Below are 12449 nucleotides of genomic sequence, written 5' to 3'. Positions count from 1 at the left end.
ATTGGGCTTCCTGTCAAGCACTTTGAGAGCCTGTTTGTAGACAGACTGAATAGGTTTTAATGTTGTACAGCAAGCTTGGGCCCAACTAGTCAAGCAGTATGTTAAGTGGGGGAGTATCATAGATTTGAAGTACAGTTTTGCTACCTCTGTAGTCAAACAATTTCGTATAAATCGGAAATTAGCTAGATTGAATTTAGTTATTTGAATTACCTTTTTCACATGATTTTTAAAAGAGAGGTTGGAATCAAGTATGATGCCAAGGTACTTAAAATCGGATACCACCTGGAGCTTCTCCCCTGACACATAGACATCTGGCTCAGTAGCATCTGTTGCCCTCTTTGTGAAGAACATGCAAACAGTTTTTTTCACATTGAGATGCAAACACGAGTCACTGAGCCACTTTGTAACCTGGACCATTACAGTAGTGAGTTCTTGTGCAGCTTGTTGTTTGCTCTTTGCATGCACATATATCACTGTATCATCTGCATACATTTGAACTTCAGACCCAGTACAGACAGAAGGCAGATCATTAATGTACAGGCTGAACAGGAGGGGCCCCAGTATTGACCCTTGGGGCACGCCCACATCATAGCTACGAGTGGGCGACAGCTCATTGCTCACTCTGACACACTGAGTTCTGCCTTCAAGGTATGATTTCATCCATCTCAAGGCATCAGGGGAAAAGTTGAACTTGGACAATTTTGTGATGAGAATCTCATGGTTAACAGTATCAAAAGCCTTCCTTAGGTCCAGAAACACAGCCCCAACAGCACCCCCTTTGTCCATCTTGGACTTCACATTTTCCAGAAGAAAGCAGTTGGCTGTTTCTGTGGAGTGTTTCGCTCTGAAGCCAAACTGCATGGAGTGTAATGTGAAGGGGCTGTTGTTGAGGTGGGCAATCAGTTGTTCTGCTACACACTTTTCAACAACCTTTGACACCACAGGTAGTATACTAATGGGCCTGTAGTTACTCACGTCAGCAGGGTCGCCTGATTTAAAGATGGCCGTTATTATGGCCGACTTCCATACCCTTGGAAACACACCGAGACCAATAGATGTGACCTTAGTAATGGGGCCAATGAGTGACTCTTTGTAGTTTTTAAGAAAGGTAGAGTCCATCCCAAACACATCTTTGGCTTTAGAGTTCTTTAGTGAGCTAATCACCTTGTTCACCTTTGACTCAGAAACCTCCCTTATGATGAAGACAGGTTGAGTGTCATTCACTAGCACTGAGCCCAAGAAATCAGTGGAGGGGTTCTGTGTCAGTAACCTGACAGAGTCAATAAAGTAGGAATTGAAGGCTGTTGCTATTTCAACTGCATCCTGTGTTAGACCATGGTGCTTGCCTACGGAGCTGTGAGGGGAACGGCACCTCAGTACCTCCAGGCTCTGATCAGGCCCTACACCCAAACAAGGGCACTGCGTTCATCCACCTCTGGCCTGCTCGCCTCCCTACCACTGAGGAAGTACAGTTCCCGCTCAGCCCAGTCAAAACTGTTCGCTGCTCTGGCCCCCCAATGGTGGAACAAACTCCCTCACGACGCCAGGACAGCGGAGTCAATCACCACCTTCCGGAGACACCTGAAACCCCACCTCTTTAAGGAATACCTAGGATAGGATTAAGTAATCCTTCTCACCCCCCCCTTAAAAGACCTAGATGCACTATTGTAAAGTGGCTGTTCCACTGGATGTCATAAGGTGAAAGCACCAATTTGTAAGTCGCTCTGGATAAGAGCGTCTGCTAAATGACTTAAATGTTAATGTTAAATGTTAAATTGTTATTCACCATGATTTCTAGTCTTTTTGCAGTGTTACTATGGTCTTTCCCTGTTAATTTTTTTAGATTCTCCCATATCAATTTAGAATTTCCCTTTGCTTCACCAATTATGTTAATAAAAAAGTTTGCCTTGGCCTGTCTGATTTCTTTTATCACCTTATTTCTCAACATGGTAAACCTACGTCTGTCATGCTCTAATTTAGATTTTAGGGCTATTTTTAGAGCATAATCTTGTTCTTTCATCAATTTCCAGATTTCTCCATTTAGCCAAGGAAGAGTGCTCTTTTGGCCAGGTTTGGATTTGATTTTCTTTAGGAAGCCATTTATTGTAGTCTGGATTGTGGATAGAAAAACCTGACTATCAGCTTCCACGTCTGTATAGGACAAGAGATCATTCCAGTTTATTCCCTTAATTGCTTTTTCAAAATAGTTTAATTCACTCTTAGGTATTCTGAGTTGATCCGGCTTTCTAACAGTAGAGAGGTTAAACCTGCTCTTAGACAGCTTTCTGGCTATAAGTGTCAGATTATGATCAGACAGCCCAGTAACCATATTGAATGATTTAGTCACTCTCTCTGGTTTATTACTGAACACCAAATCAATCTGTGTTTTAGAGCAACAAGTCACCCTGGTTGGCCCTTTAACTAGCTGTGTAAGGTCAAAGGTATTAGTGATCCGTTTGAGCGTTTTCCTACAACACTTGTCTTCATAATTAATGTTAAAATCTCCCATTAAGATGACCTCTTTCCCAAAATCACATTCCCTAAGCATGGTATTAAACTGATCAAAAAACACACTTTTGGTGGAAGGTGGCCTATACATTCCAATGAGGGTAAAAGACATTTGGGGAGACAGTGTAACGTTCAGGCCGATACATTCTAGTTCATTATCACATGACCACTCAATTTGTTTACATCGGATATGTTCTTTAATGTAAATCATGTAATGTAGTTCCGACAATGCAGTGATAACCAACAAGTAATCTAACTAACAATTCCAAAACTACTGTCTTATACACAGTGTAAGGGGATAAAGAATATGTACATAAGGATATATGAATGAGTGATGGTACAGAGCAGCATACAGTAGATGGTATCGAGTACAGTATATACACATGAGATGAGAATGTAGACAAAGTAAACAAAGTGGCATAGTTAAAGTGGCTAGTGATACATGTATTACATAAGGATGCAGTCGATGATGTAGAGTACAGTATATACATATGCATATGACATGAATAATGTAGGGTAAGTAACATTATATAAGGTAGCATTGTTTAAAGTGGCTAGTGATATATTTACAACATTTCCCATCAATTCCCATTATTAAAGTGGCTGGAGTTGGGTCAGTGTCAATGACAGTGTGTTGGCAGCAGCCACTCAATGTTAGTGGTGGCTGTTTAACAGTCTGATGGCCTTGAGATAGAAGCTGTTTTTCAGTCTCTCGGTCCCAGCTTTGATGCACCTGTACTGACCTCGCCTTCTGGATGATAGCGGGTGAACAGGCAGTGGTTCGGGTGGTTGATGTCCTTGATGATCTTTATGGCCTTCCTGTAACATCGGGTGGTGTAGGTGTCCTGGAGGGCAGGTAGTTTGCCCCGGTGATGCGTTGTGCAGACCTCACTACCCTCTGGAGAGCCTTACGGTTGAGGGCGGAGCAGTTGCCGTACCAGGCGGTGATACAGCCCGCCAGGATGCTCTCGATTGTGCATCTGTAGAAGTTTGTGAGTGCTTTTGGTGACAAGCCAAATTTCTTTAGCCTCCTGAGGTTGAAGAGGCGCTGCTGCGCTTCTTCACGACGCTGTCAGTGTGAGTGGACCAATTCAGTTTGTCTGTGATGTGTATGCCGAGGAACTTAAAACTTGCTACCCTCTCCACTACTGTTCCATCGATGTGGATAGGGGTGTTCCCTCTGCTGTTTCCTGAAGTCCACAATCATCTCCTTAGTTTTGTTGACGTTGAGTGTGAGGTTATTTTCCTGACACCACACTCCGAGGGCCCTCACCTCCTCCCTGTAGGCCGTCTCGTCGTTGTTGGTAATCAAGCCTACCACTGTTGTGTCGTCCGCAAACTTGATGATTGAGTTGGAGGCGTGCGTGGCCACGCAGTCGTGGGTGAACAGGGAGTACAGGAGAGGGCTCAGAACGCACCCTTGTGGGGCCCCGTGTTGAGGATCAGCGGGGAGGAGATGTTGTTGCCTACCCTCACCACCTGGGGGCGGCCCGTCAGGAAGTCCAGTACCCAGTTGCACAGGGCGGGGTCGAGACCCAGGGTCTCGAGCTTGATGACGAGCTTGGAGGGTACTATGGTGTTGAATGCCGAGCTGTAGTCGATGAACAGCATTCTCACATAGGTATTCCTCTTGTCCAGGTGGGTTAGGGCAGTGTGCAGTGTGGTTGAGATTGCATCGTCTGTGGACCTATTTGGGCGGTAAGCAAATTGGAGTGGGTCTAGGGTGTCAGGTAGGGTGGAGGTGATATGGTCCTTGACTAGTCTCTCAAAGCACTTCATGATGACGGAAGTGAGTGCTACGGGCGGTAGTCGTTTAGCTCAGTTACCTTAGCTTTCTTGGGAACAGGAACAATGGTGGCCCTCTTGAAGCATGTGGGAACAGCAGACTGGTATAGGGATTGATTGAATATGTCCGTAAACACACCGGCCAGCTGGTCTGCGCATGCTCTGAGGGCGCGGCTGGGGATGCCGTCTGGGCCTGCAGCCTTGCGAGGGTTAACACGTTTAAATGTCTTACTCACCTCGGCTGCAGTGAAGGAGAGACCGCATGTTTTCGTTGCAGGCCGTGTCAGTGGCACTGTATTGTCCTCAAAGCTGGCAAAAAAGTTATTTAGTCTGCCTGGGAGCAAGACATCCTGGTCCGTGACTGGGCTGGGTTTCTTCTTGTAGTCCGTGATTGACTGTAGACCCTGCCACATGCCTCTTGTGTCTGAGCCGTTGAATTGAGATTCTACTTTGTCTCTGTACTGACGCTTAGCTTGTTTAATAGCCTTGCAGAGGGAATAGCTGCACTGTTTGTATTCGGTCATGTTGCCAGACACCTAGATTCCCAAAACAATTTTGGGGAGGACCACGAGACTCCTCGCCAGGTTGTGTCCCCTGCCACAACTAAAACCAAAGTGGCGCCCCTGTTTGTATGTTTAGACCACTTGGAAATTAGCCATTAGCTGTTTTGCTAGCTAGCTTGCTAGAAAGCTGCTCACTTGTACAAGGTGATTTCGTGATCAGCGCTGTAATCTAAAGAGTTAGGTACGAATTAATACAAGTTTATACATGTTTTCTTTGTTATTAGGATGAGTTTGTATACTGATAGAAATAAATACATATGTAATAAATATAGGAACAGTATATACAGTGGGGCAAAAAAGTATTTAGTCAGCCACCAACTCCTCTACTACCACATATCTATGACCCAAATCCATGTGTACATGTGTGTGTATAGTGTGTATGTTATCGTGGGTTTGTGTACATGTGTATATACAGTTGAAGTTTGGAAGTTTACATACACTTAGGTTGGAGTCATTAAAACTAGTTTTTCAACCATTCCACAAATTTCTTGTTAACAAACTATAGTTTTGGCAAGTCGGTTAGGACATCTACTTTGTGCATGACACAAGTCATTTTTCCAACAATTGTTTACAGACAGATTATTTCACTTATAATTCACTGTATCACAATTCCAGTGGGTCAGAAGTTTACATACACTAAGTTGACTGTGACTTTAAACAGCTTGGAAAATTCCAGAAAATTATGTCATGGCTTTAGAAGCTTCTGAGAGGCTAATTGACATAATTTGAGTCAATTGGAGGGGTACCTGTGGATGTATTTCAAGGCCTACCTTCAAACTCAGTACCTCTTTGATTGACATCATGGGAAAATCCAAAGAAATCAGCCAAGATCTTAGAAAAATAATTGTAGACCTCCACAAGTCTGGTTCCTCCTTGGGAGCAATTTCCAAATGCCTGAAGGTACCATGGTAACCTGTACAAACAATAGTACGCAAGTATAAACACCATGGGACCACGCAGCCGTCATACCACTCAGGAAGGAGACACATTCTGTCTCCTAGAGATGAACGTACTTTGGTGCGAAAAGTGCAAATCAATCCCAGAACAACAGCAAAGGACCCTGTGAAGATGCTGGAGGAAACGGGTACAAAAATATCTATATCCACAGTAAAACGAGTCCTATATCAACATAACCTGAAAGGCCGCTCAGCAAGGAAGAAGCCACTGCTCCAAAACTGCCATAAAAAGCCAGACTACACTTTGCAAATGCACACGGGGACAAAGATTTTACTTTTTGGAGAAATGTCCTCTGGTTTGATGAAACAAAAATAGAACTGTTTGGCCATAATGACCATCGTTATGTTTGGAAAAAGGGGGAGGCTTGCAAGCCAAAGAACACCATCCCAACTGTGAAGCACGGGGTGGCAGCATCATGTTGTGGGGGTGCTTTGCTGCATGAGGGACTGGTGCACATCACAAAATAGATGGCATCATGAGGGAAGAAAATTATGTGGATATATTGAAGCAACATCTGAAGACATCAGTCAGGAAGTTAAACCTTGGTCGCAAATGGGTCTTCCGAATGGACAATGACTCCACGCATACTTCCAATGTTGTGGCAAAATGGCTTAAGGACAACAAAGTCAAGGTATTCGAGTGGCCATCACAAAGCCCTGACCTCAATCCTATAGAGAATTTGTGGGCAGAACTGAATAAACCTGGTGAGCAAAGAGGCCTACAAACCTGACTCAGTTACACCTGCTCTGTTAGGAGGAATGGGCCAAAATTCACCCAATTTATTGTGGGAAGCTTGTGGAAGGCTACCCTAAATGTTTGACCCAAGTTAAACCATTTAAAGGCAATGCTACCAAATACTAATTGAGTGTATGTAAACTTCTGACCCACTGGGAATGTGATGAAAGAAAGAACAATTCTGAAATAAATCCTTCTCTCTACTATTATTCTGACGTTTCACATTCTTAAAATAAAGTGGTGATCCTAACTGACCTAAAACAGGGAATTTTTACTAGGATTAAATGTCAGGGATTGTGAAAAACTGAGTTTACATGTATTTGGCTATGGTGTATGTAAACTTCCGACTTCAACTGTATATGGAATAATGACAATTACAACGATACTGAATGAACAGTGAACACTTTTATTTCTTAATATAATACAGCCACATCTCCACCTTTGGCATTTCTGTCTTTTCTGTAGATCATCAAAGGTATTATCTAAGTGAGTTTCCGAGATAGTCAGAATATGAATGTAATCTGTTACTAACTAGCAAATTATTGATTCAATGAACCTTGTTTTGTAAGCTACATATGTTAACGTGGGCAATTTTTTTTAAACACTTTTCTGGGATTCTTGAATATTTTTCTTGCTTTACTGGGAAGCTTAGCAGAGGTAGACATACTCTGGTTATTTTTATTAGTGCAGGGTGAGCTGCACACAGTGGACTTCCTACTAGTGCACACCACCTCAGTGCTAACAGTATTACTCTGGTTCATAGGCATATGATTACTGCATACAATAGCTGTAAGATCAGCAGAGGCATTCCGGGCAGTAAGAGGGACATATGTTCATGACACCTCATGTCCATTGTAAATCTTTGAACAGCAGACGAATCCTTTGTCCTCTCAGTATGGAGGATTGGAATGTGTGAGTGGGCCCTGTGGAGAACCTACCTCAGAACAGTAACATGCCATAAATGGTGGAAACAACAATTGATGGAATATGAAAATAAATGTTGTTTTTGTTATGTTATTAAGTTAAATGAAGACGTTATAACGAAACATTGTAACTTGAAGAGTTTTCATAATATGTATCTGATGTTCGTATCCTGTACATTGTGTGGAAAATGTCCAGATCAAATAGAATGTGTTTGTAAAGATGAAATGTGAAGTTCGTTGTCTAAATTGGATCTGAGTAAAATCCATACCTTGCCTCGTAACTAGTTACGCCCAGAGAACTTGCCATAAAGACAGAAACGCCCCTTTCTGACGAGGGTATATAACTTATGAGTTAAGAATGTACAATTCAGACAAGGTGACCATGTGCTGCAGCCAAGGTTCGAGTAGTCGCAACCCAAAAATGCAACACGAGGTTGAAAAATACTAAATAACCTCTTAATAATTTATGCTAAGGATGAGTAGCTGTGTCTAAGTGGGTGAATTCAAGCAGAACCAGCCGGTTATTCTGTCTAAGGAATCGTGTCTACGCTGCTTTCATTCCCACGCTGGAACCATCTATACACGGCTGATTAGCTGTCGGGAGAAGACCCCTTCTCAGAACGAGGGCGAGGAAACAAACCACTAAGAGAAAGGGCACTGACATCGTGTGGACAATCAGAGACTTACACCTGGTAACGAAAGAAGTGCCGCCATCAGAGGAGAAGAGACAGCCCATCGGAGACCTTTGACAAGTAATTACACCATTATATTCTAACCCATAAGAGCTGCAGTTCGGGGCAAGGTGTTAGGACTAAACTAAGCATAGTTTACAAATGTATCCAAGTGTGCTTTTCTGTCGTGCACTCTCGTTTCTATTTCTAAATTACCCATTTTGGGTAACACGTGTCCTATTGTGTTGGCCCACTAGGGACATGTTTCAATGTACTAAGTTTATATAAAAAGCCTAGACTGTGTGTTTGTGTGTGTGTATCTTATATTGTCATTTAGCTTGTTAGTAAATAAATAACTCAATTGGTGTGGTACGGAATGATTTAGTGAGACTCGGGTTTGTGCAGATTCACGTATTATGCGACGTTCAGGATGAGACTGTAGAAGAAATTAATGAATTAGCGACTTCTGTAAAATCGATATTAATTCATTGAATCCCGTAATTATAAACAGTTAATCATTCGATGAACAGCAGTCACATTAATCAATACAAAGTTACGACAGAGGCTCAGATATTATGGGGTGTTTGTTCTATAAAATCCATCTTCAGCTATTCTAAGCTGCCCTTCATAATGTAATTTGACCACACATGAACCATTCAGGTATCAGTTCCAGTGACTGACTCACAGCCTCAGGAAGCAACCTGGCGATATCCTGAACTTTTGCCCCAGGAAAACACGAAGTCTTTGCCCCAGGTACAGATATATGCCTCACCATTGAACTCCCTATCACAATTGCCGGAATGATCCGGTCTCTGCCAAGTAGATTGCGAGGCCAGAGCCACAGAACTCACCTGAGAAGAGGGCTGCTGAGAAGCCGGTTGTGAGCAGGCCACAACAGCCAAAGGGACAGAGCTCTGATCCAGAGAGCACGGCCCAGCTGAGGGGGGCCGCGGTGGTCCAGGCTGTGCCCAGGCAGTTGATTGACCAGGACAGGGAGAGTTCGCTGGGAGGGGCATCCACAGCCAAGGAGGGAACACTCAAGCCCCTGGCAGAAAACCCGATGGTACAGGGGCTCTAAGTGGTTTGAAAGTCTTAAGTCCGGACGCGGGGTAAGAAGGCATGCATCCATTTACGCTTACCTGGAGTCGAGACAATGAGCAGCCATTTTCTGGTTCAAGCTAGTAGAGGGGTGCAGTGGCAGAAACTGATCATAGTCCAGGAAGGTCCCATTATGTTTTGATAGGAAGCATTTAAAGAGGGATACTAAGAGCCATTGTAATGTATAAATAAGACAATACTGGTTTATTGAACAGTTGTAACAGCTATGTCATTTGAGAGAAGATATTTTGTGCATTTGTGAAACATTCTATTTTGTACATTTAAAAATACAAAAAATATTTTACCTTTATTTAACTCGGCAAGTCAGTTAAGAACATATTCTTATTTTCAATGACAGCCCAGGAACATTGGGTTAACTGCCTTGTTCAGAATAACAGATTTTTACCTTGTCAGCTCGGGGGCTCGATCTTGCAACCACTAGGCTACCTGCCGCCCCATGTAAATGGTTGATGATTTTATATGAAAATCACTCATTACAAATGACTTGAAGCCGAAGCTACATCTCCGTGTGATTTATTTCTATACTTCCCCTGTTCAGGGGTATAACAGTTGCAGATATAGCGAGGATTATGTTTTTATATTGAGTTTTTTTCTCATAAAGAATACAATGTAATCTTTGAGTAATGAGCGCTTCTTAGATACTGACATAATGTCCAACAATGACAAAATCCAACTTTGCTAAGTTCAGACCACCAACATTATTTTCTCAGACAGAATACAGCTAAATGATTTCTCCCCTGTGAGTCCTCATGTGACCTGTCAGATTGGTGCCAGTCCTGAAACATTTGTCACAAAAACGGCAATGGTATGGTTTCTCTCCTGTGTGGATCCTAATGTGTGCTTTCAGATGTTCACTCTGGAAGAAGCCTATGCCACAATCAGGACAGACATATGGTTTCTCGCCTGTATGAGTCCTCATGTGCACTCTAAGATGGGACCCAGTGCTGAATCTTTGGCCACAATCACGACAGTGATGTGGTTTCTCTCCTGTGTGAGTCCTCATGTGCACTGTCAGCTTACTATTCCTTGTAAAACATTTACTACAAACTTTACAAGAAAACTTAGCTGCACTGTGAATTTGAAGGTGATCTTTCATACTTTCTGTGGATTCGATGCATTTTCCACACACACCACAAGGATGTTCTTTATCCATTGTATGAGTTTGCACATGATTCACTAAAGAACCCATGTAATGAAAAGACATGCCACACACCTTACAATGACAAGGAGCATTATGACTTTGACTAGGTGATTTCAGAATGGAGGACTTTGTGGAATTCCTACCCTTATTATTGGCACGAGAGCTCTGTCTTTTTACTGTCCATGTTTTATTTGATTTTCCTCGCTTAAAACCTGACTGAGGGACTCCACTTTCCATCCCATTGACAGTTGCACTGTTTTCTCTCTGAACTGCAGAACAGTCTACTGCAGCAAGAGTATGAGAGTCACTGGTTAGTTCTGATACCAGGTAATCCTCTTCATAGGGTTCGGTATTGATCGGTTTAGTTGAGGTGCTGGGTAGAGAGACTCTCTCTCCGTTAACTTCATTTTGACCATGATAAAGATATGAGTGCAGAGTTGGGTTCTCATCACAGTCACCTTTTACACAAGCAGGAATGAATATGGAGTCTTTGGTATCATCTTCTAGCCCTTGAAGCTGCTCTTCCCATTGCCTGGTTCTGGGTTCCTCCTGCTCCTCTTTAATCTGTGTAAACTCTGGGTCCTCCTGTCCCAGACTGGGGCTCCACTCCTGCACACACTTCTGCTGATCAGGGTGAACCTCCTCTTCAGACACACGGAAAGTGAGCTGCTGGAGGTCTGAATAAATTAGAACGCAAACGTTGTCATGAGACTGCAATCATCAAATCAAATTTAAAAATCTAATCAAGTGTATTTTATATAGCCCTTCTTACATCAGCTTATATCTCAAAGTGTTGTAAAGAAACCCAGCCTAAAACCCCAAACAGCAAGCAATGCAGGTGTAGAAGCACTGGGCAAGTCAAATCACAATGACAGCAGGTGAGTTTACAGCATGAAATAGAAAACGCAAATGCTCATAAGAATCGTCCTATAAATACAGTATATTCTGTTACATACAAAATACAATCAAGGTAACTAGACAAACGAATGACCCAAACCTGCTCTGTGCAGCTTTAACTCTGGTTTAAGGGCGATTTCAAGCAGCCTTTGCAGACGATCGTTTTCATCCTTTGAACGGGAAACTTCTTCCTGGTACTCAGTTATTGTTTTTTCAACTGCCCCGAAGATCTCATCAACAGCAACTGCTAATCGCTCGTTGAGAAACACCCTCAACAACTGTATTTTAGACATGTTTAGATAATTCAAGTTACAGCTAGTTACCTTTGTGCCCTGACCACCGTAAAGCAGGCAAGAATAAGTACTTCCGGGTCATGGATTTTTGGAATCTTTCAGAATAAGAGACCTGTCCTGAATACTTTGTAAATGAATAATTAGGGAGAAAATGATGGTAAATGTGCACAATTATCAATATATGTTATACTACTTATCATACAAATAATAATTACGTGTCACAATAATCACTTATTGTACCATAAATTATTGCCTGTACATTGTGTTACAGTAAAAGAACGGTGCATTCTACTCAAGTGCATTTATAGTTTCCTAATCCAGAGTTTACAACTATTTTGCGGCCATTAAAGAGGGGCCAATAGACATTTTGCACAATGTAGCAACGCCCATTTCCGCTTTACTTCCTACCCGATACATAGCTTCATGTTCCGATCGCGTCCTGTCAGCCTGATTTTAGCCATATTTGCATCGAAGTCGATGGTTTTATCATTATCTCAGTATATTAATATAATCATATTTCTGGAGTTTTTAAAAAAAAATATTTCTTGCTGAAATTTCTGTGTTCTGTCTTTTTTTGTCTCTTAGCTAGCTAGCTATTAACCAGGTAGGCCAGTTGAGAACAAGTTCTCATTTACAACTGTGACCTGGCAAAGATAAAGCAAAGCATTGCGACAAAAACAAAAACACAGAGTTACACAAACGAACATACAGTCAATAACACAATAGAAAAATCTATGTACAGTGTGTGCAAATGTAGAAGAGTAGGGAGGTAGGCAATAAATAGGCCATAGAGGCGAAATAATTACAATTTAGCATTAAAACTGGAGTGATAGATGTGCAGATGATGATGTGCAAGT

General features: G+C 42.3%; 1 protein-coding gene across 1 annotated transcript; it reads right to left on the bottom strand.

Moving 5' to 3' along the window:
- Positions 1-9415: 9415 nt before the first annotated feature.
- On the bottom strand, positions 9416-11708 carry LOC115134142 (zinc finger protein 287-like). Its single transcript, XM_029667822.2, has 2 exons — positions 11400-11708; positions 9416-11079 (listed from the first exon to the last, which is right to left on the bottom strand). Exons 1-2 carry the CDS (start codon positions 11590-11592, stop codon positions 9983-9985), a joined length of 1290 nt encoding a protein of 429 aa, XP_029523682.1. The 5' UTR covers positions 11593-11708; the 3' UTR covers positions 9416-9982.
- Positions 11709-12449: the final 741 nt, after the last annotated feature.

Source organism: Oncorhynchus nerka, linkage group LG9a, assembly GCF_034236695.1.
Source record: "Oncorhynchus nerka isolate Pitt River linkage group LG9a, Oner_Uvic_2.0, whole genome shotgun sequence".
Lineage (NCBI taxonomy): Eukaryota > Metazoa > Chordata > Actinopteri > Salmoniformes > Salmonidae > Oncorhynchus > Oncorhynchus nerka.
This window is presented reverse-complemented; position numbering and strand designations above follow the sequence as displayed.